We start from the raw sequence: 27871 nt of genomic DNA, 5'->3' as shown, positions 1-27871 counted from the left end.
GGCCTTTGGGAGTCTAAGTGAATGTTTCTGATTTATTTTGTTGTCGTTTGTTTTTTTCCTCCAGACAGGGTTTCTCTGTGTCCCTGGCTGTCCTGGAACTCACTCTATAGACCAGGCTGGCCTTGAACTCACAGAGATCCACCTGCCTCAGCCTCCCCAGTGCTGGGTAAGGCGTGCCTGTGTCACCAAGCTTGGCAAGAGCACTTTCTCAAAGTGCTCACATCGCAGTACCATGCCTTTTTATCATCATTTTAAAATTTTGAGAAGGGGTCTCATGAAATTGCCCAGGCTGGCCTGGAATTCCCTTGGTCGCTCAGGATGGCTTCTAGTTACTCACCATCCTCTTTGGGGCTAGCAAATGCTAGAGTGAGGAGTGTGAACCACCTTGCCTAGTCCAATTCTCTCCCAGTGAGGCAGAAAGACAGAAGCAGCTTCCTGGAAATAGCTGCTGCGCTGTTACCAGGTCACCTGCAGGTCACTTATTTCCAGGAGTTTGGAGGGGGGAACTTTGATATTAGAAAGATTGAAACTGGACTGTGAGGGAAATCAATTTGGCTTCTAGCTCTTTCCGTATTGTTCTGGGAAGGTTTGGGAAGAACTTTGTTTTGTACCACGATGAGGAGCTGGAGAGGTCCAAGTTGATCAATTATTTATTTATTTTTAGGCAGGGTCTTCTTTTTTTTTTTTTTTTTTTTTTTTTAAAGATTTATTTATTTATTATGTATACAGTATTCTGCCTGCATGTGTCCCTGCGGGCCAGAAGAGGGCACTAGATCTCATTACAGATGGTTGTGAGCCACCATGTGGATGCTGGGAATTGAACTCAGGACCTCTGGAAGAGCAGTCAGTGCTCTTAATCGCTGAGCCATCTCTCCAGCCCCCAGGGTCTTCTTATATAGCCCTGGTTGGCCTGACACTCCCTCTCTAGCCAAGGCTGGTCTTCCACTCACAGAGATCCACCTGCCTCTGCCTACCGAGGATGGGATTCATGGTGTGGGCTACCCACACTTGGCTAGTGTATGTGGATTCTAATTTTCCTTTTTTATGTATAGAGTGTTTTGCTTGCATTTATGTTTATGCACCACAAGTTTCCTTGGTGCCTATGGAGGCCAGAAAGGGGTGTTGGATCCCCTGGAACTGGAGTTACAGACAGCTGTGAGCCACAGGGTGGGTGCTGGGAATTGAACCCAGGTCCTCTGGAAGAGCAGCCAGTGCTCTGAGCTGCTGAGCCGTCTCTCCAGCCTTTGTTCTTGAGGAACGATTTTACTCCGTGGGCCCTGAATTGTAAATCCCCTGCCTCAGCCTCCCAAGTGCTTGGATTATAGTGTTGGGTCCTGAGGCTGGGCAAATAATGGGACCAGACGACTGGAGTCTATTAACCAGAAGCGAACTTTATTCCAAACACCGCAGGGCAACCAAACTTCTAGCTGGCCAGGGCCACAGGCAGCAGAGCTCGGGCTTTCTGACCCGGAGACACTGAGAAGAAAAACCATACGCCAGGTGGTGAGTCAAAGGAACTTTTACAATCTTGAGGCCTCGGGTCACTGTGCAGTCCAAGATTCACGAGTTTTGATTACAGGGTGTTCAAGATGTTTGTGAAAGCCTGTGGGTATCTCAATAACACAGCTGCTTTCCCCCTGGAGCTGAAAGGAAAGTGGGGCAGAGGGTCACTCAGAATCCGCTGTTGAAGGTTAACCTTGTCCACGCACGGCAGCTGTCGGCCCCGATTTTCCTAGCATATACCTATAGACATACCATTTTTCACATTCCTGGGCTCTTCAATAGTTCTGTTAGTGTGAGATTGCATTTATTTTTAAGGAATAAAAAGAAGCTGGGCATGGTGACATACACCTTTAATCCCAGAATGGGAGGCAGAGACAGGAGGATTTCTGTGAGTCCTGTGAGGGCAGCCTGGTCTACAGAGTTCCAGGACAGACAGGGCGCCACAGGGAAACCGTGTCTTGAGAAATCCATAAAAAGAAAAGGAAAAAAAATAAAAAGAAAAAAAGAAAAAGAAGAAAAGAAAAAGCGAGCCCGTGAAGTTCGGGGATTTGAACTCGCGCCCCGCCGGATCTCCCTCTCGCTTCCCTCCGCAGGGTTTCCCCGGGTCCCCGCTTCCGGCTGGCGGGGGCGTCCGAGGGCAACCGAGGACGTGCGTGCGCCTCTGCGTGCGCCGTTGCGTGCGCCGGCCGGAGGCGGGCGAGTCCAAGGGGGCGTGGCGAGCGGGGGGTGGCGCGCGCGGCGCGGCGGGCGGACGCTCCGGGCGCGCACCGCCTCCCGGCTCCCGGCCTCCCCCGCGCGCGCGCGCCGAGTGGTTCCGCCCGACCCCCCGGCTCATTGTGCCTTCTCCTCACGCCGGCCCAAGATGGCGGCGGCGCTAGACGCCCCGGGCCTGTGACTCCTACAAAGAGGGGAGCCGGGGGCCGCACGGCAGCGGCGGCCGCGGCGCAGGCCGGGCCGTCCGTCCTCCGCCGTCCGCCCCGCGTCCGCCCGCGTCCGCCCGCCCGCCCGGCTTCCCGCCGGCGGCCCCGCCCCTCCCCCAACCGCCCGCCTAGCATGGTGCGGCGGCCGCGCGCGCCGACATGGGCGAGAAGCTGGAGCTGAGGCTCAAGTCGCCAGTGGGCGCCGAGCCCGCTGTCTACCCGTGGCCGCTGCCGGTCTACGTGAGTGTGCTGGCGGGGCGGCGGGGGTGGGGGTCGCGGGGCTCGGCGGCGGCGGCTCCGGGCCGGCGGCGGCGGCGGCGGCGGGTCCTCGGCCGTTCCCGGCCCGCGCCCGCCGCTGCCGTTGCCCCGACGCGGCCTGTCGCGCTGTCGCCGCCGCCGCCGCCGGCCCGGAGCGAACGCGTCTCCGGGCTTTGCAGACCTGAGTCCGGGGCGACGCTGTGGGCAGGGCTACGGGGACCGGGAGGTCGGGGGCGACCGGGAGGTCGGGGTGACCGGGAGGTCGGGGGCGACCGGGAGGTCGGCGCGTCCCGCCTCCGTGTCGACGCCTGCCGTCGTTCCCGCGTGGTGTCACCTCGCGTCCCTTCGTGCTGTCGTCTTTCCGTGCTGTCCCCTCACGTCCTCTCGGTTGTCACCTTTGGTGTTGGGGGGCAGGTGCTAAGGGGACCTTAGGAGGTCGGGGAGGTCGTCTCCCTTGCTGGTGGCTGGGCGGGAGGGCTCGGAAGAGTTCCTTGGTGTCAGCGGGCCAGGCTGCACGGCCCTGGGGTGTTGGGAGAGGTTGTCAGCTCAGGGTGTACCTCGTGTGTCGTCCGATGCCCGTGGGCTGGCCTGGTGACAGCGTGGGAAGCTGGGGCAGTTGTCGCCCACGTTGGTCCAATGTCTGGAGGCTTTGCAAGGTCGGAGAGGTGGTCCCCCGGTTTGGGTGCATGGCCCCGGAGGCCTTGGGAAGTCTGGGAGGTTGTCCCCTTTTGTTGGTGGGCAGGGCTGGTGAGACCCTGCAGAATTGGGGGTGTCATCCGCTAACCCTAATGACCCGTAGAAAGTGATAGGCCAAGTGGAAGTGCCAGAGGCGTCCGGGGGTTTGAAGTCCAGGAGGGACTGGGGAAGTCAGTGTCCTGGTCCCTGGTGGCCCAGTGTGTGCTGTGAGTAGGAAATGAAGCATGGTCCGTGGGTGCTGTTGAGTTAACATCCTTACTGGGGACCCATGCATAATGTCCGTGGCCCGGGACGCCCTTGCAGCTGGTTCTCAACCGCTTCCCGTTAGCATCGGGCAGCTCTGTGTGTGTGTCCTTGAAAATTTCTACAGCTGCCGGGCGGTGGTGGCGCAGGACTTCAATCCCAGCACTTTGGGAGGCAGAGGCAGGCGGGTCTCTGTGAGTTCTAGGATGGCCAGGGCCGTTAAACAGAGAAACTCTGTCTTAAAAAAAAGATTCCCACAAGTGTCCACTCTCCTGGGGTCGGCAGGATGGCTCAGCAGTAGGTTCTTGCCGTCAAACCTGGGTTCCATCCCTGCTACCGTGGTGAAGGAGAGCACCGACGCCCACAGTCCTCTGACCTGCCCATGTGCGCGGTGTAATAGGCATTTAAAAATACCTGCCTGTGTGCATGCCGGGCATGGTGGTATACTCCTTTAACCCGACCCTCGGCAGGGGCCCGCCTGGTTACAGTCTGAGAAGTTGGAGAGGTTGTCCCCTCTTGTTGCTGTGACTGGAAGGACTGTGGGAAATTGGAAAAGTTGTCCTCCCATGTGGTGCCTAAAGGGGCCTCGGGAAGTCTGGGAGATTGTCTGGTGAGACTGTTTGGAAGAAGGGTCGGACTTCTCATACTTTTCCTCTTAGGACTTAAATCTGATCCTTTCCTCTTTGCGTCTTCAAGGGTCACCATCCACTTTTTTGGGGGGCGGTTTCGAGACAGGGTTTCTCTGTGTAGTTTTGGTGCCTGTCCTGGATCTCGCTCTGTAGCCCAGGCTGGCCTCAAACTTGCAGAGATCTGCCTGCCTCTGACTCCCAAGTGCTGTGATTAAAGGCGTGCGCCACCAGCTCCCGGCACCATCCACTCTTCTGAGGGTACCGTTCTGTGAGTTGTGGTCACTGCCACAGTTGAGGTGCAGCACACCTGATCCGCCCCCAGGCTCCCTTCGACTGTCCCTCTGTTGTCTGCCTCTTAGCTTCTTGGCTGTCACTCCTTGTCTTCTGGCAGTTTTGTTTCAGAAAGTCCAATGAATGATCAAGAGCGTGTAGCCCGTCACTTTGGAGTGTTCACCATGGAGAATGTGTCTAAGGCTCGCCCACCCACGCTGTCTGAGGGCTCGGGGTTGCCCTTAATTTTTCTTTTAGCTGGGCAGCAACATCCTTTGGTCAGTCGGCCAGTTTGGTGATCATTCTGTTAGTCACAGGATACCTGGGCTGGTCCAGTGTTTCTTTCCTGATTGTTTCTTTGGTCTTGTTATACAGCTGTGGCCTGGAACTCACTCTGTACTTCAGGCTGGCCTTGAACTTTCCGTGATATCCTGCTTCTGCCTCTAGTGCTGGGGTGGTGTGTGTGTGTGTGTGTGTGTGTGTGTGTGTGTGTGTGTGTGTGTCACTAGAGGCTGTGAGTTCCAGACACCTGAATATGGACTTGTCCAAACTGAAGTAGTCCCTGGGATACCAAGAGCTGGGTTGCTAGGTCCGTACTGAGTGGACAGCCACCAGCCTGAATTCCCGAAGTTGTCGTAGCTGAGTATGAAGGGTTAAAAAGCCAGTCACAACCCTGTTGTACCCAGTGGAGTGGTGCTGGCCGTTTGCCCCCTCCTTCCCTGGGGATGAGGAAAGCTAGCCCAGTGACCCTGGCCCAGTCCCCACCTCCTGTGAATCAGGCCTTCAGTTGAGTCTGGCGGGAACTGGCTTTCCAGTGGCGGGTGGGAATGACCGCCCAGCGCCTTTCCCTCGCTGGCCCGGATCTCACTTGGCGGGCTTGGCTGTGCTGGCCCAGCCCTGCTCCTGACATCTGCAGGCCATTCCAGCTGTGGCTGTCACACTGCTGTCCAAGGGCCAGCAGGTGTGGGGGGGGGGGACGTCGGCTCCCACATAGCCTGAGTAGAGACAGCCCCTCCACAGTGCCCTCTTCTAGCTGTATGCTTCCATGGAAAGTTCTGCTTCTTAGAAAGCCAGGGCTAGTGCCTGGCACACTCCACACAGTGTCAGACCTGCCATTCCTGCACCCAGGAGGTGGAGGCAGGAGGATCAGGAGTTCAAGACCAGTTTTGGCCACATAGTGAGTTCCACGCAAGCCTGCCCCACATGTATCAGACCCTGTTTCAGGTCCCTCCCCCCAGTAAACAAGCAAACAGAAAAATCTCCTGTTGCTGGATGATCGTATTACCTAGGCATTGAGAGAAGGGACCATGCAGGTGCACCTGCCCCTGAGGTGGGAGTTCAGCACATTGCGTGCCCACCTGCTGTCCCTCCCAGTCTGTTCTGTTTTGAGATGGGGTCTCAGCATACCTGACTGGCCCTCATCCTCCTGCTTCCCCTTAGAGTGCTGGGGCGCTAGGTATGTGCCACCAGGCCTGGCTTCATAAGCCTTTGTAAAAGCACCTGCAAGCCACCTTTGGTGTCCCTGGGGACATGCACAGAGGACAGAAAGACATTCATCACTCCAGGCAGATTAGGAACAGAGTGTGGCATTCCCACACTTGAGTAAGGCATCACCCTGGGCAGGTGCCCATGGCTTCTTAGAGGACAGCAACCATGCTGTCCACACTCACAAATACCCAGTTTGGGGACCAGGTATGGAGAGCTGACAGGTGGGAGGGGACATCATCCTTATAGCAGTTTAGGACACTGGGACCTCACGGAATGACCCCTTTGGCGTAAAGGATGCAGATGCCATTTTCAGCTGTTTGCTTGGCAGGCAGCATAGGGGACAGGACCTGAGAGGGAGGGGCCAGAGTGGCCTTCCTGTTGGTGACTCAGGAGGCCCTGCGAGGTGGGGTGTCCCTTCTGATGAGCTCAGGAGTCCCGTGGGTGGCTGGGTGAGTCGTGCTGTGGGTAGGGTGAGCCAGCCTCTGTGTGACTCAGAAGGTAGTTTCTGCTGCTGACCTTCTCGGGTGAGTGTCCCAGCTAACAGTGCACATGTGGGCAGGAGGCAGGTTGACCTTTAGCCTGCCTGTGTGGGCTGACCTGCTCCAGAAGGGAAGGGGTGATGACGGTGGGCTCCTGTGTGAGACATCGACTCTGCGCTTGCCCTTCAAACCCAAGCTCAGGCTGCTTGCTCTGTTCCTGATAAGTTCCGGGGAACCCCCAGCTGGGCTTCCCTGTCTGTGGAAGCACTGACCTTTTTCAAGTTAGACTTTCTTTTTTTCTTTTCTGAGATGTTCTGATTCTGTATTCAGGGCAGTTTGGTACTCACCTTGTAGCCCAGGCTGCCTTCAAACTTGGAGCAGTTCTGTCTCATTCTCCCAAGTGCTGTGAGTGTGGGCATGAGGTGTCATGCTGGCTTCTAGTTAGATATTTTATTTGGGGTAATTAATTATAGGTTCATGCACTCAGGAATGTTCCTGTGTCCTCACTCTTTGGTTTTTTGAGACAAGGTTTCTCCATGCAACAGCCCTAGCTGTCCTGGAACTCACTCTGTAGACCAGGCTGGCCTTGAACTCACAGAGATCCCCCTGCCTCTGCTTCCCGAGTGCTGGGATTAAAGGCGTGCACCTGTGTTCTCACTCTTAATGAAATGAAGCCCTTAGGTTAGGGGGGAACACCTCCTGTGGGGTATGTGACACTCGGGCAGACTTGATCACTCCCGCCTTATGGAAAGATGAACCCCCATTCTCATGGGGGTCCCGTCCCAAACTGACACTTGGTGACGTCTAGGGACTTTGTGGTTGCCACAGCTAGCAGAGGGGAAGCTCTGGCACTGGCCCCTGCAGAGCTGGGTTCGGGGTGTCGCTGATGTGCAGAAAGACCACACACTGTTGCCTGAAGTTCGGGGGCACAGGCCACCTGCCCCATGTCTCCTGTTGGATGGGTTGTCCTGTTGGCTGGGGCAGTCCTGTCATCTTTTCCCAGGGTCCCCGGAATGCAAGCCAGGTTGGTTGATTTTCCAGAACATGATCTGGCCCTGTGCGGTGCAGATGTCCACTCATCTGAGCGTTGCCTTGTTGATAGGTTGATTCAGACATAGACGTCTGCCCTGTGTGGGCACCAGCTCTGGGGCTGAAGTGTGAGGACACATGTGACTGCCTTCCGAGGTCCTGCACAGGCTGCTCTGCTGGTAGTGTGGGTATCCCACCGGCAGGACAGAGCTACTGAGGGAGAGCGCTTAGTCTCCTCTGTCCCTCCTCCTCTTCCCCACCCCTTCTCTGTGTGTGTCTACAGACTCCTGACTCTGTCTTCACCTCCAGTGTGCTAGAGTGACAGCTGCCTGTGTGTATTAGAGAGTATTGTACCCACTGAGCTATATTCCAGCTCGGTAGAGGAGCACCTGCCCAGCCTGTGGGAAGCCCTGGGTTTCTCCCCAGGACCCCAAACAGTTCCATAAAGACCTGATTCACACCCAGTACAGTTCATGCATTCAAAGCACTGGCCAGGATCTGTGAGATATTCACAGTTCAGGCAGCTATTACAACTGTCTAGTTCTAGGACAGTCCGTCACCCTGTGAGTAGTTATCTGTCCCCAGCACCCACGAGTATACTTTCTGTCTCAGAGTGATCTGTTCTGGACAGCTGTTGTGGAGCTCCACACTGTGGCCCTGTCACGTGCGTGCATGCCTGAGCGCATGCGTGCATGTGTGCATGCATACGTGCGTGCACCCTGCCTCTGCCCTGACTTGCAGTGTTTGAGTGTGAGGAGGTTCCAGGTCTTAGGCCCCTGAGGAAGGGCTTGTTGAAACTTCATCTTAGGATGGAGTGATGGGAAAAGAGCTGGTGTGGCACCAAGGTTGATAGGGCATTCATGTGCACCAGGTAGTTTTTTTAAAAGATGGGGTTTTTTTGTTTGTTTTTTAATTGTGCACAGGTATGTGCTGTGTGTGAGTGTGGAGGCCAGAAAAGGGTGCCGTGTGTCCTCTGTCACCATCTGTTCCTTTGAGGCAGGGCCTTTTTTTAGACCTGATGATTGAGCCCTTCAGCTAGGCTGGAAGCTATCAAGCTCCACTACCCAGTTACCACACCCCACCTGGGGCTACAGGTGCTTCCAAGGTGCCTGCCTTCTTACCTTCCTTTCTGCCTGCAGAGCAGGTGCTGTGTGTGCACTCCTGGCCTCTCCAGGGTCCCTGTGCCGGGGACTCGCAGCTGCTGGGGCGCGGTGCACCCCTCTCTCGATGTTGTCTGGGCAGGGCTGCTTGCCCTTGTCTTAGTGCCTGTCTCATTTCTCTGAGATGAGGGTAACTGAGCCCATCCTTTGCCCTCCCACCCTGAGGAAGAGTGGCCTGCAGCAAGGAGGTGACCTGGTGGTAAGCATGCAGTCACTCTTCGAAAGTGACTCACCTGTCACTTGACGGCCCTGCGTAGCTGGTGTCACTCCTCCTTGAGGACCCAAGAGACCTTGGCCTGAACACTCTAATAATGTTCAGCAGAAGCCCTTGTGGCTGCAGGGCAGGCAGCTGGCACAGATGGACAGGCTGTCTGTGACCTCATCCCTGTCTTCGTAGCTGAGCAAGGACACTTGTCCTCCTGTGGACCTCTGAGTCCTCATCCCACACCCACCTCCTGTCTTCAGGAAGGCTGGCAGCCAGGAAGCAGGGTGTCCCCGTGTGTGTGCTGGGAATTAGTGGCCTGGAGCTGGGCCAGGCCCTGGGGCCCTGGGTGGACTTTAGCGTTCAGGGTCAAGTCTAAAAAAACGTCGTCTAGGCTGGGTGTGTCTGTGGTCCTGGCTGCTGCTTGGGAGGCTGGGGCGGGGAGATTGCTTGAGCCCAGGAGTTGGAGGCCAGCCCTGCATAGCATTGTGAGGCCCCCTCTAAAACTAGCAGAAAAGTTATAGACTGAGCTCTCTCCTCTCTTGCCTTCTGTGTACGCGTGTGTCTGGGATGTGGTGTGTGTTCTTGGGGCAGCCCATCAGGCTGAGCCTGTGTATGTCGTATCCCCATAGCCCTGTGTGAGCTTTTCTAGGGCTCTCCTTCCTCTCACAGGGTACAGTGGGCGGGGCCATAGGGGACACTCAGAGCGTTTGGTGCTGCATGTCTGTCTGAGCTGCCCACCTGGAGCCAGGGTCCTTAGTCCCCCCTTCCTGTGGGACCAGGTCTGCTAATGTCTGAGGTCACTCTTCAGGCTTCTCTGCAGGATGCATGCCTCTGGTTTGCCCACTGGGGTTCCCTGTGGTCATAGTCTGTCCCCTTGGGCTGGGGACGTCGACTCCCTTGAGCTGATCTTGAGCACAGCCCTGTGTGAAGTTCCTGCCCCCTTTGCCATTTTGTAGGCTGTGTATGCTCTGTCTGGCTTTGTTGGTCAGCTCGCATCTGGTCTGAGCAACTGGTAGTCACTGGGGGAGCAAGTCCAGGAGGAAGTTTGGAACAACCTCTCACAGCTTGCTGTGCAATTCCTGGGGTGATGTTATTTGGGGGACCACCTTAGAGTGGGTCTTGTTTTTTGCCTTAGAAACAGGGTTTTCTCTGTGTAGCTCTCGCTGTCCTGGAACTCACAATGTTCACCAGGCTGGTCTTGAACTGTATGCCTGCCTCTGCCTCCCGAGTACTGGGATTAAAGGTGTGTGTGCCCCGCCATGTCTGGCTTCACTTGAATGTTTTGTGAAGAGCACTGAGACTAATGGCCTGTGCCACCATGCCAAGCCCTTTTTTTTTTTTTTTTTTTTTTTTAAAATGATGCTGGCCTTGAACTCAGAGATTCACCTGCCTTTGCTGTGGGCCATCACACCTGGCCTCTCTGATTTCTTTGTTTTTTAAGACGGGGTCTCTCTGTAGCCCTCACTGTCCTGGAACTCGCTCTGTAGATCAGGCTGGCCTCGAACTCAAGTTCTGGGATTAAAGGCGTGTGCCCCATGTCCAGCTGCACTTGGACGTCTTATGGAGGAAGTGAACTACTGTGGTGCTGGTAAAGAGGGTGTGGGTGGCACATGTCTGTGACCTCCAGCAGCACTCTGGAGGCCAGGGCAGGGTTAGGCATTTCACACTAGCTAGTCTACATTGATGATCCTGCTCACAACTCCAGAAGGGACCGAAGTGGCTCAGTAGGTGACCTTCCTAGTGTTTACAAGGCTCAGGGCTCCATCCCTAGCACTGGGAGAGAGAAAGGGACAAAAGGGCTTGGCCACCCAGCAGTGAATTCCTGATGTTGTGCCAGATGTGTAACCAGTGGAGGATGACCAGTAGGGGCTGTCATCCCTAGATGACATCCCCGTATAAAGAGACCAGCACCTCTCGGGTGAACCTGGTCTCCTGGGGCCGTGCCCAGCATACTCCCTTTCTTCCCAGGTGACTGCATGCCTGTGCTTTCCTAGAGATCAGTGGAAGGCCAGGTATAGCCATAGCTGGAAAGAATCTGTGCCTCTTAGTTTGCACAGCCCGGGATTGTCTGTGGACATAGGAGGGCCCAACGGACATTAGCTCTTGGTCCTCAGTACTTGGGAAGCTTTAAGAACCCTACAAGGGCCAGGTATTGGTGGCACACACCTTTAATCCCAGCACCGAGGAAGAGGCAGGTGGATCTCTGGGACTTCCAGGACAGCCAGGACTACACAGAGAAACTCTGTCTGAAACAAAACAAAACAGGCAAGCAAACAAAACCCCTGCAAGGCTAGTCCCAGCGTGGAGGTGGAGGCAGGAGGGCCAGAAAACCAAGGGCTGGGTTGGAGCATGGTGTTTGGGGTTTGCAGAGCATGGGCGAGGGAGGCCCTGAGAATCCCCAGCCTCCTGCCTGAGCCCCCTGAGTGCACAGGCCCGCGCCAGTATGCCTGTGTTTCCGTTTTCACTGACAGTGTTGGCCTGGAACTTGGCCATGGCAGGTAATCGTCTGCTGCGGAGCCCTGTCCCCACCAGGCCCTCTGTTGAGGTGCCATAGAAGGAAGACCAACAGTGCGTTCTGGTACTGCCCAGTGTTTCCTTAGCTAAGTGGATCCCTCCCCTCCCCATTCTTTTTCTTTTTAAATTTTATTTTATTATTTTTGTTGTTTTAAAACAGGGTTTCTCTGTGTAACAGCTCTGGTTGTTGAAGCTCTGTAGGCCTGGCTAGTCTCGAAATCACAGAGACCTACCTAGGGTTAAAGGCATGAGACACCGTGCCCAAGCCCCCACCTACCCTTTTTTTTTTTTGAAGATAGTCTTTCTTATTCCAGGCCAGCCTTGAGCTCCATGCCGCTCAGGAGACCTTGAATTCCCAGCCCACCTGCGTGCACCATTCAAAGTGCTAGGGTGACAGGTGTGTGCCACCATGTCAAGACCTTGTTTTGTGACCTTGCTAGCCAGGCATTTCTTTTTCCTTCCCTTTTTTTTTAAATTAATTTTCTGTGTTTAGTTGTGTTGCCTGCACGTGTCTGCACCATGTGCATGCAGTGCCTGTGGAGACCGGTAGAGGGCATCACATCCACTGGAGCTGGAGTGTGAGCCACCATGTGGGTGCTGGGAATCAAACCTGGGTCCTCTGCCAGAGCCGCAGATGCTCTAATCACTGGACCACCTCTTGAGCCCCCAACATTTCTAAGAGCTTTCCGAGTCTAAGCTTGTGGTGGGTGGTGCTATGCTTGCTTGGCAGCTGTGAGAACTGCCTGGGCTTGCTCCTTCAGCAGTGCTCAGCACCACCGTGGTGGGTGCCGCAGGTGCTCAGGAGTGGCTGGGTGATCCTGAGGAGAGGGGAGACTGGGAGTTTACGGCAGAAGTAGAACATGCGCTTTGTTGTTACAAAGGAAGAGGTGAGGCATTAGGGTAACAGTCTGCCCCCGCTGTGTGACATCACTGGGGAGACGTGGGCACGTCACTTCACCCCAGACAGGGCACCAGCCACAGACCACAGGCGACCCGTGAGTTCACTGGGGTTACTTAGTGCACGTGGGTGACTCACCCTGGCGTGGTGACTGCTGGGGTTCCCTGCAAGACTTGGCCAGCTGCCCGCTTCAGTCCCCTCCCAGCACTTGTGATCATGGAAGTTTCACAGACGTCCTGAGCCCTGTAGGTTATACTTCCAGATTTAATGCCCCCCACAAAGCCCCTGTCTAAGTGGGGTCGTCTTCACACAGCCGCAGTGGGAGACTGTCCAGAGACGTAGGGTTGCAGGGACACTCAGAGTCCCCACCCGTGCTCATGGCTGTGTTGAGTGTTCCCTGTGACCTGTGACTGTGCACTGGACGGGCTCCACTGGAAGTCTCTAGCTCCTGTGTGGCAGAGGGTGACGACCAGAACTTGGACAGAGCTGGGAGGGAGCCTGGGCCCTGGGGAACCCAGCGTGGTGTTTGTGTGTCTGTTCTCACGAGGTACTGTCGCCTGCGGCCTTCATCATCCCACAGCTCACTTCCACCGTGGGGCTGGGAAGGTCTGAGGCTGGGGTGCAGTGAGTGGAAGGGCAGAGAGCTCACAGGGCCACTGGCCAGCCCGGGGGGGGGGGAGCATTGCGTCGTCTCCTGCTTGCTTTGGTCTTTCTTCTTCCCTCGGTGGCTTCCTGTCAGTCTGTGATTGGCATCCTTGGGCTTCATCTCATGGTGACAGAGTGAAGTCTGGCCTTGAGTGGTCATGCTGGGGCAAGGCTTGATTTCAGGCACAGCACAGTGCTGGCCAGTGGTTGTGATGTCTGTTTCCCGTTCTGTAGGTGGGGGCACTGGCCTGGTGGGACTCTAGGACTTGCCAGCACCCGTCAGGTTTGCAGGGAGACAAAGTTCTGAGTCAGGCTGCAGCTCTGGGGAATGTTGGGTCAGCATCTCTGAGGTCCTGGTGCCGTGGGTGTGTATTGCAGAACAAGAGTCGGGGTGTCACTGTGTGGTGGCCAGAACCGACTCTGCAGCCTTTTCTCTTTCAGGACAAGCACCACGATGCTGCTCATGAGATTATTGAGACTATCCGGTGAGTGCTGCGTGGGGTGAGGGAGGTGGGGGTGGGGGTTGGGTGGCCCGCTTCCTGATCTTCCCAGTACTTGTGTTGTGCTGTCCTCACTGGGGCCTCCACAAGTAGCCAGTAGCGTGGTGATGGGAGGAGCCCTAGCAGAGGCATCCGGTTTCAGGGCAGCCCTGCCATAGCCCTTGCCACACACTGCGCTTGTCAGAGAAAACCTCAGTTGTTTTCTCCCCTGCCGTGGCAGGGATGAGCCAGGTCTCATGTACAGCTCCTTAGCTGCAGCCTCCTATAAGATGGAGCGGGTGTGTGTGTGTGTGTGTGTGTGTGTGTGTGCGCGTGCTCCCTGTCTTCCTTCACTAATCCCTGCCCTTAGGTGGATCGGAGAAAGACAGGAGTTCGTGAGGCCCACTAAGATGTGATGGTGCTGAGTGAGGGGGCCTCCATCCTGATACCTGCAGGGGCACGATGCCAGGGTGGCTGCCTGGTGGGATGGCTCTGGTGCCCTACTTCTGGAGCCTCTGCCCTCTGAGGCTCCCGAAATAGTGGACGTAGACTAGGGGAGAAAAGCCCGGTAGACCCCAGAACTGCGACCCTGGACTCGGTTAGATTGCCACTGGGTGCTTGGAGGTGGAGCAAGCAGTGTGACTTACAGGTCAGCCTGGGCTGCCGAGACCAGGGAGTTGGCTCAGTGGGTGTAGTGCTTACTGTGCGAACCCGGGGACCTGACCTTCATCCCTGGACGCCTTGTGGGGATGGAAGGAGAGGACCAACCAGTCTGCGGAGGTCCTCTGTCCCCCACGCTCTGTGGTACACATGTTGCTCTGTCGTGTGCTTGTGCATCTGCAAGTGCGTATGTGCACAACTCCACCCCCCCCCACAGATAATAACTAAAACACGTAACAGTCAGGCAGTGAAAGCTGAGACATTTTTGCGGGTTGAGGTGGGGGCTGCAGGTGGAATAGAACATATCCTCTGGATGGGTGCTTTCTTGTCTCCCCCACCTAGGCAGGTCAGAGAAGAGGGACAGGGAGACCTAGATGCCGACCCTCCCAGGAGCCACCCTAGCACCTGTCCTTCCTGCATCCCCAGAAACACATCACTGTTCTTAGGACAAGAGCCTGGCTTCTGCCCCCACCAAGGTGGGCGTGGCCAGCCACTGTGTATACCAGTCACAGTGATGGTGAAAAGCAGAGCAGCAGACTGGGAGCCGGCTCCGTGGGTAAAACAAGCACCTGAGTTCAGATCACATCCCTAGAGCCTGCCTAGCCAGACACGGTAGAGTGGGTCTGGGAGCTCATGGGCAGCCAGCTGCGTGCAGGCGGTGGCGAGCAGGGCATGGTCAAGTGGAAGGCCAGGCCGGCATCTGAGGTCCTGACCTGTGCACCTGCACCTGGTCCATGCCATCCCACACATGGGGTAATTATGTGGCCACAGACAGAGGCAGTCTCTGGGGACTGACGTGCTTCAGGGTTGAATAGAGGAAGAATTTGGGGAGCATGGAAGATGTCATTACTAGGGAACGGAGCTTTTTCCTAGGTGCTCCTTGCCATTGTAGCCTTCTATAACTTTCAGTGTAGGACCCCCCCCCCCTTTTTTTTTTAATTCTTAACAATTTTATTTTAATGCTGGGCATGGTGGCACACAGATCTTTAATCCCAGAACTTGGGAGGCAGAGGCAGGAGCATTTCTGAGTTTGAGACCAGCCTAGTCTACAGCTTGGTCTGCATAGTCAGTTCTAGGACAGTCAGGGCTGTGTAGAGAGACCCTGCCTCTAAATAAATAAATAAATAAATAAATAAATAAATTTTACTATCTGGTATATCCCAGGCTGATCTTGAACATAACAATGTAGCCTTGGATGGCCTTGAACCCCTGCTCTTTCCGCCAAACCCAGCTTCTCTTTTAGAGTTTTTTTTTATTACTGTGTTTGTGTGCAGTTGATATATCTGTGTGTGTACACATGCACATGGGGGGAGGGATCAGAGGACATCTTTGTGGAATTGGTTCTCTGTAGGGTTTCTCTGTGTAGTTTTGGTACCTGTCCCAGATCTCACTCTGTAGACCAGGCTGGCCTTGAACTCTGCCCCCTTGAGTGCTGGGATTAAAGGCCTGTGCCACTGCCCGGCTTTGTTTTCTTTTTTCTGGGAAAGGTCCCATTATTGGAGCCCAGTCTGGCCTAGAGTTTGGAGTCTTTGTGCCTCAGCCCACCCACCATTACTGGGATGACTGGCGTGTGCCACCAAGCCTGGCTAGTGTTTTACTTTTTACCGTAACACATGAATTTGGTTCTTTTCCACTTGCAGCACTGTTTGACCTTGGCCTCGTAAAATCCATGTGATTTCTCAGTAGCTTGTCATTTCACGGTACACAGTATTGCCCCCGCTGCCCCCCAGAGTAGGGCTTAGACCAGCAGAAGCTCTGTGTTCCATTTCAGGTGGGTCTGCGAGGAAATCCCGGATCTCAAGCTGGCCATGGAGAACTACGTTCTGATCGACTATGACACCAAAAGGTGAGCAGGAAGGGAGTGAGTGAGCTGTTGGCTTACCGCCTGATTGTCCACACCTTGCCAGCCATCTGTGTAAAGCTTCCAGAAAAGTCTATCTGGCTGGTGGAATGAGGCCATCCCTGGGAACTCCACTCTGAACAACCTTGAATTGGTGCATAGGAAATGAGCAGGGTTGGTGAGGGAGCCCTTGGCTCTGACTAGGTAGGTGTGGGTGAGGCGGTAGGGTGTCTGTCCCCACCCAGCACCTCTGCTCCTGGACTGAGTGGGTGGAGAAGAGAAGGCATCCCTGGAATGTTGACGAGAGTGGGTTTGTTTACCTCCTGCTCAGAGCCTGCTCCTTCTGGACTGCCTGCAAAGCTTCGCTTGTCCCCTGACCTCATTACTAGAAAGGGCTCCTGATGCTGGTCAGCCTTGGTGACCCTGGGCCAGTCCCCTGGGTGGGCCTCTGTCCACTCCATGATTAGCGTCTGAGTGTGAGCCCCTGTGTTGCAGGTCCCCTCTCTGAACCCACAGGGCACAGAAGCCTACCTTTCTGGTGTGTAAGAGACAGGTGGGCAGCCAGGTGACCAGGGCAGGAGCCTCTGTCCTTGTGGAGCTGGGGTGACCCTGTCTCATTGCCTTTGAGTTCATAACCCTAGAAGCTCCTCCGGGATTTTACTTTGGCCTGTGAGGAACGCACCCAGGGCTTTGCATGTGGACCCCTGGGCCCTATTGATGGAAGTGTTGGCCTTCTTGACTCACTTAACCTGATCTCAGACTTGTGGGCTCACGTGGCTCGGCTCCTAAGTAGCTAGGACTTGGGTTGTGTGTGTCACCACCGCACCCTGCCTTGGCCTCTCCACAGCACCTTCAGTTCAGGGAAGCCATGTTTCTGCCTGTGGCTGCTGCTGGCCTGGGTCCCTCCGGAGAAATAGAAAGGACTGTAGCATGCTGGAGTGCTAGGACATCACTACCTCACACGGGGAGGAAGCTGCTTGTGTGTATTAGTGCCACAGAGCCCCTTCCCCCAAGCATGGGGCTCTCTATGGGCTCTGGACATTGCGAACCTCCCTGGGCATGCAAGGTGTAGAGTGGTCCCGGGTCCCCAGAACTGTGCTGCTTCTGCCTGGGTTAATCTCAACGGCGAGAATAAGATTTTTGTTGGGGTGCACCCAAGAGCTGGCCAGCAGCTGCCTCCTAAGTCAGGTTAAACAGAGCATCCCTGGATCCACCTCTTGGGCCCCTGTTAAGGAGTAAAATCACTTGTAGTTTTACAGAAGGGAGACAACCGGGCAATAAGGAACTATAAAAAGACCTTAAAAACCATCATCGTTGTGATCAACATGTGATCAGGGAGAGTCAGGTAGGGTAAGGGTATCCTAAAAGACAAACCAAAATAAATAAATAAAAATAAAACCCAAACCAAGGTCATGGGAAAGGTCAGGTTCCAGGAAACAGAGCAACTCAGCTCTTAGAGTAAATAGAAACATTTTTAACAATGAAGCAAATGGCTCCTGCCTTTATGATGGCATCAGGCAGGTTCCTCACCTGGCACTCCTAGTGCCCAGGAGTCTTCCCTAATTGAGCCGTCCTGCCCCATGCCTGTCTCGGAAGCTGCAGATTCCTGACCTGGCATACAGAGGCTGGCGGGCTCCACTGCCCACACACTCCTTGGCACTGTCTCTGCTTGTTTCTTTTTAAAAGATCGTATCTGGCCGGGCGGTGGTGGCGCACGCCTTTAATTCTAGCACTTGGAGACGGAGGCAGGTGGATCTCTGTGAGTTCGAGGCCAGCCTGGTCTACAGAGTGAGATCCAGGACAGACAGGGCTACACAGAGAAACCCTGTCTCAAAAAAACCAAAAAAAAAAAAAAAAGAAAAAGAAAAAGAAAAAAGAAAAAAATTTCATTTATTTTTATTTTTGAGTGTGAACATTGGCCTGCTTGTATGTCTGTGTACCATGTGTGAGCAGTACCCCACAAGGGCCAGAAGAGGGAGTTGGATCCCCTGGAGCTGGAGGTACAGATGGTTGTGAGCCACTGTGTGAGTGCTGAGAACACAACCCCGGTCCTCTAGAGAGCAGCCAGTGCTCTAACCACTGAGCGACCTCTTCAGCCCCAATTCTGCTTTCTTTTCTTATTCGAGACAGACTCACAGTGTAGCCCTGGCTGTCTGGCACTTGTTAGGTGAGGGTTGAGTGTGGGCCAGCTTTCTCACGTGGTCCTTACAGTTGAGAGGGCTGGACACGGGATGTGCGTGTGTGCGTGTGCGTGTGCCTGTGTGTGTGTGTGTGTGTGTGTGTGTGTGTGTGTGTGTACGCACAGTGCCCTCATGGGGGACAGGGAAACCTGGGTGGCTGTCCACCTTCCACCTCATTTGAGACAGTCCCTTGTTTTCCCTGCTGCACATGCTGACCCCACCCCCTTCTGTCTTAGACGCATGGGGACCACAGATGTCTGCCCCCTGTCCAGCTTTATGTGGATTCTGAGGACTCGAACTCAGGACCTCATACTTGGCAGCAGGCATTTCAGTTGCTGAGCCATCTCCCCAGCCCTAGCCCAGTCTTTGTAGTGGCTTGTTCCTGAGTTCCTCCTCATCGTGACGTGGTCTGCCCACGGAGCAGGCAGTGGCTGCAGACCTGGCCAAACTGTCCTTGCACTTGTCCTGTGGCCAGACTCTGTCGCAGTGTGCAGCTCTGGCCGGCCTGCTGTGTAGGTGGTTCTGGATCCCAAGCCTTCCTGGAGGCTTTGCCCAGCCCTGTACATCTGTGAAAGCTGGGTACACTGCAGCCCACTGACGCACCCGCCTTTCTTTCTCAGTTTTGAAAGCATGCAGAGGCTGTGTGACAAGTACAACCGAGCCATCGACAGCATCCACCAGCTGGTAGGTGGCTCCCCACTTGCGCGGCTGTCCACTCCCCAGTGGGTGTGCATGGTGCTGGCTGCAGGCCCCAGGGCGGACAAGCACCAGGACCTCCTGGTGCCTGTGAAAGAGTGCCGGGGAGGGCGGTTGGCCTGGTGAGGCTGGGGGTCGGGTGGCAGCAGGGGTGCAGGTGTCGGCACCCTCGGAACTCTGACATACTTTAGTCTGCTCCTCCTGTTGGAGGGAGGGCTGCCCTGCTTACAACAGAGCCTCATGAAGCCGTGTTCCGCCTGCCCACCTAAGCCGACAAGCTGGGTGCAGGCAGCAGAGCTCGGCCACTGAGCACCTAGTGGTCTTTCTGGAAGGCACAGGGATCTCTGGCCATTGTGGGGTTCTGTGGTGTCAGGGAACGCTCCTGTGGAAGACGTGGCTGTGTAGAGACGCTGGGCTGGCATAGGATAGCTTTGTGGCTCTTTGAGCTGAGACGCTCCTGCAGCTCTGCAGTGGTGGCCCTTGGGCATTGGTCCTACCGTCATCACTGTGCCGTGGGGACACCAGCTGAAGCAGCTCACTAGGGCTCCCGTGGGGCAGCGAGAGGCTTGGGGCCTGGCCCCTTCAGCGGGGCTCTCCTGTCCTGTTGTGTCTTATCCCGGTGCTGTGGCCAGCAGTGTCCACGGCCATGAGACTAAGGGGTTGAGCCCTTCTCCCCGAGGGAATCCCTCCTTCCATTTGGTATCTCAGATCTGTAGATGAGTGCCAGGGTGTGCAGGGTATACTCATAGGGCCAGCCTGGCACTGCCGTTGGGAGTCTGCAGCTCTTTAGACTGTTTCTCTCCTTGTGAACTTGAGTTCTGTCTCAAGGTTAGAGAGTCTGAGGTGTGTTCTGGGAGGATACATACCTGCCAGGGAGCCTGGAGTGAGGAGGGCCTCCTGGGACCCTGGGGCTGGGCTTAGGCCAGGAGGCTTATAAGGTCCAGTCAGAGTTCACCTTCATGTGAGTAACCTAAATGGGATGCCTGAGTTGGTGTGGAGGGGTATTGTTCGAATCTAGATGGTCAATTAATACCCTCCCCCAGCTGCCGGGTGGTGGTGGCACACACCTTTAATCCCAGCACTCGGGAGGCAGAGGCAGGCGGATCTCTGTGAGTTTGAGCCCAGCCTGGTCTACAGAGCGAGATCCAGGAGAGGTGCAAAGCTACGCAGAGAAACCCTGTCTCGAAAACCAAAACAAAACAAAACAAAAACAAAACCCGAGCCAGGTATCGGGAAAGCTGAAAGGTCAGAGAAGCCGAACAGCAGCCACTAGTATTTACGACATCCTCAGCTAAAGAGAGCGGGTTCCTGTCTCCTCACGCCTGGTGCACCTTCCTCTGCCCAGACATCCCTCCCTGGGATTACAGGCATGTGTGCTTCCCAAGCAAAGGCACGAGATCCCAAGTGATAGGATTAAGGGCATGTGCCACCACTGCCTGACCTCCGTGTCTAATCTAGTGGCTGGCTGATCCTCAGGCAAGTTGATTAGGGCGCACAGTCCATCACCACAGAGGGGTCAGACACAGAAGCCTAGCGTGCCAAAACCGGCTGTGTGCACTTGGAGGAGCACTCACGATGCTGTGTGTTGTTTTGTTTGTGGTCTTTGGGATGCACCCAGTAGGCTCTTTATCACTGAGCTACACTCCAGCCCCCACCTGTTGTGTTTATTTTGAGACAGGGTTTCTCTGTGCAGCCCTGGCTGTCCTGGATCTGGATCTAGAGACCAGGATAGCCTCAAACTCAGAGATCCGCCTGCTTCTGCCTCCCCAGTGCTGGCATTAAAGGCGTGCGCCACCACACCTGGGGACCTTTTGGGGTTTTGGTACAGGATCTTACTGTGTAGTCCAGGCTGGCCTTGGACTGACAGTCTTCTCCCTGCTTCAGCCTCTCAAGTTTTGGGGGTCAGGCAGGTGCTGCTGGCTGCTGTGGGACGTGATGGGTCATGTCCGCTCTTGTCCCCAGTGGAAGGGCACCACGCAGCCCATGAAGTTGAACACTCGGCCATCCAATGGGCTCCTGCGGCACATCCTGCAGCAGGTGTACAACCACTCTGTAACCGACCCCGAGAAGCTCAACAACTATGAGCCTTTCTCCCCTGAAGTGTACGGGGAGACCTCCTTCGACCTGGTTGCCCAGATGATCGACGAGATCAAGATGACCGAGGATGACCTGTTTGTAGACCTGGGCAGTGGTGAGTGTCTTGTAGCGTGACCCTCAAGCTGTCCTTGGCTCTCTCAGTGCAGCCACGGCTTCTCAGGGAGGACCTGGTTGAGCCACCAGTGCTCCTGCTCAGGACTTCTCCCCAGAGTCTGGGGCTGTGGTTCTCATGGTGTCTGCTTTGCTTGGGGTAAGACTTAGTTAGGGTTTCAATTGCTGTGATGAAGTACCATGACCTAAAGGGAGTTGGAGAGGAAAGGGTTTATCCGGCTCACACTTCCACATCACTGTTCGTCACTGAAGGAGTCAGGACAGGAACTCAAGCAGGGCAGGAACCTGGAGGCCGGAGCTGATGCAGAGGCCGTGGAGGGTGCTGCTGACTGGCTTGTTCCACATGTCTCAGCCTGCTTTCTTAGAGAACCCAGGACCAGCAGCCCAGAGATGGCCCCACCCACAATGGGGCCATCAATCACTAATTATGAAAATATGCCAGGTGTGGTGGTGCATGCCTTTAATCCCAGCCCTCGGGAGGCAGAGGCAGGTGGATCTCTGTGAGTTTGAGACCAGCCTGGTCTACAGAGCAAGTTCCAGGACAGTCAGGGCTGCACAGAGAAACCCTGTTTTGAAAAGCCAAAAAGACAAAAGACCAAAAAAAAAAAAAAAAAAAAAGGAGAGAGAGAGAAAGAAAAAAATGCCCAATGGCCTAAGCCTGCCTGCAAGCTGATCTTATGGGAGCATTTTCTCAATAGAGGCTCTCTCCTCTTGGATGACTCTAGCTTGTGTCAAGTGGACATAAAACTGCCCAGCACAGGGCTTATCTCCTGTACCTCATGGGGGGTGAGGTAGAGGCTGGAAAAGGCCCAGCTACTCCCTGCAACTCCTTTCGAAGCTGCTGGTCCAGTCCTGAAGGTCGAGCCTTCTGGGTCCCTGACCTTTAGAGCCCTCCCCAAGGCACTGTAGCTTTGCCACTCACTCTCCACCAAACTGTGGAGGGGTGCCTCCTGGCCAGCCCCTGTGCTCCTGAGGCACTGTGTGTCTCCTGGCTTCTCTGCCCTGTGCTCCTGAGCTGCTTGTTAGTGGAAAGTACTGCCCTGCGGACAGTCAGGTGGAACTGCGCTGCCACGTGGAGGAGTTCATCTTCCGAGCCTCGACCCTCAGTGGCGTGAAGCAGTGTGGCAGGCCTGGCTCCCGGCACAGGGCCAGCAGGTGCCGCTCGCTCGCTGGGGTTTACAGCCTCCGCACTTCTCGCTTTGTTCTCCGTCCTCCAGCACATCTGTTAGGTCGGGCGCTCACTGGCCTGGTGGCTGTCTGTGCCACAGCAGGACCAAGGCGACTTAGGTGAGGACGTGCCTTTCTGGGGACTGCTGAGCCTTGTGCAGCCATCCCCAGGCAGAGACAGCCAGGCCTGCCAAAGTGCCGAGGGGGAACAGGCAGGTTGCAGCTTCACAGATGGCACTGTGGGTAGTGGAGTGGCGCAGACACCTCTGCCGGAGGGCTGTGCCTTTGATTGACCTCCTCTGATGCCAAGGGACATTGTCATGTGGCTGAGGCCACTGGGTCTCTGTGGAGGCCACACAGACTCTGACCTGTGTCTCTCTGGCTGAAGGTGTGGGGCAGGTTGTCCTTCAGGTCGCTGCTGCCACCAACTGCAAACATCACTACGGAGTGGAGAAAGCGGACATCCCAGCCAAGTACGCGGAGGTGAGCAGAGCAGACGGTGCATGCTGCTTCAGGCTTCTGTGTCTGGGCACGGCTCTTGCCGGCCAAGAGTTTCTGTGTTTGCGACACCCAGCACCTCCCAGCAGAGTGCCTGTGTCCCTGGCAGGCTCTGCAGACCTTCATGACGAGCACACCCTGCCGCTGGCAGAGCATGGCCACCTCCTCCTGGAGTTGAGAGGGTGCACGTTTCCTGTGGACGCCCCCGATCTGTTCCTCCCGGGGTGGGGTTCAGGCTCTTGCTGGAGCTGCAGAGGATGATCTTGGGCTCTGTTGGAGGGTTGGGACCCTGTGACTCTACCATGGCTCCTGTGGGTGTCCTCCCCCCCCCCCCCCATGTTCCACAGCGGTGTTGCTGTAGATAGCTCCCAGTGTGTTGTCCAGTGTGATCCTGCAGGGCCTGTGGACCCTCCCCCGCCCCGGCCTCCCTGAGTGTATAACAGGCTGTGTGCTTTCTTTCCCTCAGACCATGGACCGAGAGTTCAGGAAGTGGATGAAATGGTATGGAAAAAAGCATGCAGAATACACAGTGAGTGCCATCGCTCCATGCCCGCGGCCTCCATCCCAGCCCAGCCCCTTTCCCCTCCTCTCTTGACCCCAGTCAGCCCTGACCAGTGACCATAGGCCCTCTGTGGCTACGGGCACAGGGCTGGAGCTGACTGTAGAGCCCCTTCTGAGCTCTGCCTTTCCTGCTCCCCTGGCCCGGGCACCATCCCTAGACAACATGTGCTGACTGTGGGCCGTGGCAGGAAGTGCCTAGCTCTGCTGAGCCAAGCCTTCCAGCCCGGCAGGTGCGCCCCGCTGAGCTGCAGCCTCGCTGCAGCTTGTGGCACTAAGGGTTGGGCCTTGGCTTCTTGATGTGGAGATACGGTTAGGCCGTCCTGCGCGCTGGCCGGGAGGGGCAGTCTGCAGTGACTTTCTGTGGTGCCTGTGAGCTGTGGGCGCCAGACCACACTGGCCATGGCTCTGCCTTGCTCTGCGTCTGTCACCCTTCCTGCAATAAACCCAGCTCACGCCTGCTTTCTTGGTGAAAGTCTCTTGAGGGTCTTGGGAATCTGTTAGGAGTGAGGCCCACCTGACACCTGTGTCTGACCCAGGAGATGGGACCTGATTCCCAAGACTTCATTAACTGTGATGATGACTCTTCACACTTTTGGTGGGGCCTGTTGGTTCTCGACTCGGGGCACAGCTTTCAGGAAGACCCTGCCTGGTCCCGGGTGGCCTCCTGGTCGTTTATTTCCTCTTTTTTCTCAGCTTGTCATTGTTGGATGACCTGGCCTATGGTTTAAGGTGTGGTGTGGCTGGTGTTTGTCATGTTGGCTGGTGTCACTGTCGGGCCAAAGAGGCCTCAGGGCTAAGGCCAAGGGCAGTTCTTGAGGGCTCGGTGACCATCAGAAGCAACCTGGCAGCAGGGATAGAGAAAGTGGCTGCTGGCCGTTCCTGTGTCCACTCTGGCTTCCCACAGCCCCTTGTCCAGGAGGCTTCGGGCACCTGCCTGGCCTGGGCCACAGGGCCGCAGGGCCGCAGCTTTGATTGGCAGGTCATGAGCCCTGTCCTCTGCTGTGGAGAAGCACACAGGAGAAAAGCCGGGGGAGCCTAAGAACAGCTCAGAGGACTGACTCTTCCTGCCCAGAACTGCCTAGTGCTGCTGCCGCCAGCTCTGCTGGTGTGCTCCCCCCAGTGGCTGAGTGGAGTCTAGCAGTCCCTCCTCCCAGCCAGCTGTGCTGGTGTGCTCCCTCCAGTGGCTGAGTGGAGTCTGGCAGTCCCTCCTCCCAGCCAGCTGTGCTGGTGTGCTCCCTCCAGTGGCTGAGTGGAGTCTGGCAGTCCCTCCTCCCAGCCAGCTGTGCTGGTGTGCTCCCTCCAGTGGCTGAGTGGAATCTGGCGGTCCCTCCTCCCAGCCAGCTGTGCTGGTGTGCTCCCCCAGTGGCTGAGTGGAGTCTGGCGGTCCCTCCTCCCTTCTCCAGGGCCCTAAGCAAGCCTGGGGCAGACTCACCTCATCTCTGTTGGCGGTGCCTCCTGCCATTCCCAGGCTTAGTGACCTCATGGCTTCCTGCCTTCCATCACCCTGGCAGTGTGGCAGTGTGGCTTTATACGCAGTTCCTCTTCTCAGAGAGGTCTCTGGGCTTTGACCCCTGACCCTGGAAGACAGTAGAGTAGTCTGTGACTCCTGAGATGCTGGCTGCAGCTGCCTAAGCATCCCTATCACAGGCGGTGGTTGTGCCGAGGTACGCCACGGGCAGGCAGTCCCTCTGAGGTGTGCCCGTGGGGCGTGTGTCTGAGGCTGTGTCCACAGACCTCAGCACCTCGCTCTTGTGCACTCCAGACTGAGCTGATGGATTCTTGCACCGGCTCAGTCTGTGTCTGACCATGGCCTCTTGGGTCTCATCCGTGGTGACCTTTTCTGGCCCTCCTCAGGCTTCCATGGGGCCTGTTGTGTCAGTCTTTCCCACTTGCTTCGTGAGCTAGCTGCCATGTGCTCCTCCCCTCCTCTTGCCTTTTCCATGTTGGTAGGTGTAGCTGTGACACTGTTGCTTGGGGGATGTGAACAAATGTTTCCCAGATAGAGAACCAACAAAGCCCAGCCTGGAGAACTCCAGAGTTTTACAGGGGTCACTCCCGGGACTGTGGGCGAGGCGTCACTTCCAGGAGCAGAAATGACCGAGAGAGCTGCATCCCCAGGACCCACTCCAGCATGCGGGACGACTCACAAAGCTGGGAACGTGGAGGGCACTGCACAGCCCACAGGCACAGGACAGGCCGGAGAGCGTCCTTTCCCGGTGGCTCCGTAGACCTGAGCCTCCCTCCCCAGCAGCTCGGCTGGTGTGCCAGCGTCTCTCGGCTGTCCTTTCTGCTCCTGTTCCTGGGGCGGGAGGGCTCAGCATGTCCGCTCGGTTCCAGGGACTTCCTGTCTGAGGGGCCTCCCTGCAGGGCGGAGTGTATGGAGATTTCCTGCACAGCAGTAGACACCTTGCTTCAGGCCTGGGCTCCCATCCCGGGCCAGATGGCCAGGACTTGAGAGTCCCTGGCCACAGACACAGATGGCACGGCTAAGTGGCTCCCCAGACTCGATGGCCTGCTTGGCCAGGTCAGCACTGGGGCCTGCGGTGGAGGAACGCCCCCGGCTCCACCCGTGACACAGCTGCAGGGTGAGGTCTGTCCTGGGCAGCCGGGGACATGAGGGCTAGCAGAGCCCCTCCTCCCAGGAGTCTCAGAACACACTGCAGGGTCTTTTCATCCAGAGACGGAAACCCAGCAGCCCCGGAGCTTAAGGGACCATGGCTTCTCTCCTAGCTCAGACTCCACACACAGCAGGGTGATGGAGGCATGGGCTCTGCTGCAGCTTAGCTTAGGGGAGAGCGGGAGCCCAGAGCCCAGGTGCTGCCAGGCCCAGGTGCTGCCCTGTATTTGGAGGACAGCTGAAGTCCCCATCCCCAGGCTAGGCTGGTGTACAGCAGAGCAGAGTCAGAGGCCGCTCAGGAGTAGATTGGATGAGAGGTGGGCCCTGGCCACCCCAGTCCAGGTCCGTCCACTGGAGGATGGAGGCTGTGTAGCTACTCCTGGCAGGGGACAGCCTTGTCCTAGCGGGTTGGGGAGGTGGCCCTGTCATCCTGTCACTCCACACCTCATGGGGACTCCAGTGTGGGCCTCTGCCATTACCCATGGTCGGCATCCCTGTCTCCCTCCTTCTCTGGTCCTCATAATCCACTTGTGGTCAGTAGATTTGCCTGTTGTGGTGTCCTGCACCACGTGGCCTATTGTGCATTGGATCTTTGCTCCTGTTTATTGCCAAGTAGCTTTCCAGCACATGGATGGACTATGCTATATGTCTGTCCATCTGTCCATGGATGTCTCTGCCTTTTGGGCTTTGTAAACAGCTAAACAACCTCCCACCCCCATGATCTCCATGTGGAGCAGACTATTCTTCTCCTGGGGCTCATGCCCGGTGCCACAGCTGGTGGGGGTCTGCAGAACTCAAAACCCAAATTGCTTGGGTCTCTGAGTGTCGTAGCTCCAGGTACTCAGGGTAAAAGCTGTTTCCACTGGGCAGTGGTGGCGCACACCTTTAATCCCAGGACTCCCTAGGCAGGCGGATCTCTATGAGTTTGAGGCCAGCCTGGTCTACAGAGCGAGTTCCAGGACAGCCAGGGCTGCACAGAGAAACCCTGTCTCGGAAAAACGAAGAGAGACAAAAGAAAAAAACCCGGGGCTGGAGAGATGGCTCAGAGGTTAAGAGCACTGACTGCTCTTCCAGAGGTCCTGAGTTCAATTCCCAGCAACCACATGGTGGCTCACAACCATCCGTAATGAGATCTGGTGCCCTCTTCTGGCCTGTAGTCATACATGCTGTATACATAATAAATAAATAAATCTTTAAAAAAAAAAAAAAAAAAAAAAAAGAAAAAAACCCTGTTTCCCTTTAACACACTCTGGCCTCAGTGACATCAGTGCTGACAGAGTGAGGGTCGAGGGGCAGGCCGCAACTGGGGCAGGCCGCAGGTTGGGGTCAGATGTGCAGCAGACATAGACTAATGCAAGCTGCATAGAGGCGACCTCTTCTTCAGGCACAGCCCTCATGGATGATGACAAGTGACAGGATGGTTGGTCCAGTGGCTTCCTGGCCACAGCGATGCATTCATGTCTGTAGAGTCTGCAGATGGCCTGTGTGATGCTGCTTTTCTGGGGACACAGTCTAGCGTGCAGAGAGGGTTGGCTGGTCAAGCAGATGGCACTGTGACTCTTCACCTGGACCGACACCATCCTCTTGTCTGTCCCGAGTGGGTGCTGCTTCCCGCTGGGGTTCAGGCCCTGCCCTCTGCAGAGCTGTCCACGGTTACCTCCCCACCCTGAGATCCAGCTCATTCCATGTCTCTCACAGCAGCTGCGGGGACTGGGTTTGAACCAAGCAAGCCTGTGAGTAAACGTGTTCCTTTCTTTCTTAGCTGGAACGAGGTGACTTCCTCTCAGAGGAGTGGAGGGAACGGATCGCCAACACGAGGTACGGCCGGCTGTGGGCTGTGCTGCTGGCTGTGCTGTGGCCTCTGATTCTGGCTCCCCAGATGTGGGTGGCTGTCGTGGAGGGTACTGTGGGGCTGCTGCTTCAAGAGTGCCAGCCCCTCCTCGGGGGGCTGGCCTGGCTGTGGTCTCACATGGGGTGCGGTAGCCCCTGTGCTGGTCCCCTTGAGCGTCCTGTGCTGTCCTCATCATG

At 56.1% G+C, this 27871-nt stretch overlaps 1 protein-coding gene and 1 long non-coding RNA gene across 2 annotated transcripts in view; one reads left to right on the top strand and one right to left on the bottom strand.

The window, feature by feature from the left end:
• Positions 1–1371: 1371 nt before the first annotated feature.
• On the bottom strand, positions 1372–2163 carry LOC131900811 (uncharacterized). The gene is made up of 2 exons (XR_009376281.1): positions 1852–2163; positions 1372–1643 (listed from the first exon to the last, which is right to left on the bottom strand). It is a non-coding gene; the product is annotated as an uncharacterized LOC131900811 (long non-coding RNA).
• Positions 2164–2511: 348 nt separating this feature from the next.
• Dot1l (DOT1 like histone lysine methyltransferase) overlaps positions 2512–27871 on the top strand; it is a 42449-nt gene continuing 17089 nt past the window's right edge. Inside the window, exons 1-8 of the mRNA XM_059252141.1 lie at positions 2512–2663; positions 13379–13422; positions 15848–15922; positions 18717–18780; positions 20755–20983; positions 22556–22650; positions 23132–23194; positions 27606–27661. Of these exons, the coding sequence (XP_059108124.1) occupies positions 2583–2663; positions 13379–13422; positions 15848–15922; positions 18717–18780; positions 20755–20983; positions 22556–22650; positions 23132–23194; positions 27606–27661 (707 nt within the window). The 5' untranslated portion in view covers positions 2512–2582. The remainder of the gene's footprint in view (positions 2664–13378; positions 13423–15847; positions 15923–18716; positions 18781–20754; positions 20984–22555; positions 22651–23131; positions 23195–27605; positions 27662–27871) is intronic.

The sequence above is a fragment of the Peromyscus eremicus genome, unplaced genomic scaffold (genome assembly GCF_949786415.1).
Source record: "Peromyscus eremicus unplaced genomic scaffold, PerEre_H2_v1 PerEre#2#chr22_unloc_1, whole genome shotgun sequence".
Taxonomy (NCBI): domain Eukaryota; kingdom Metazoa; phylum Chordata; class Mammalia; order Rodentia; family Cricetidae; genus Peromyscus; species Peromyscus eremicus.
This window is presented reverse-complemented; position numbering and strand designations above follow the sequence as displayed.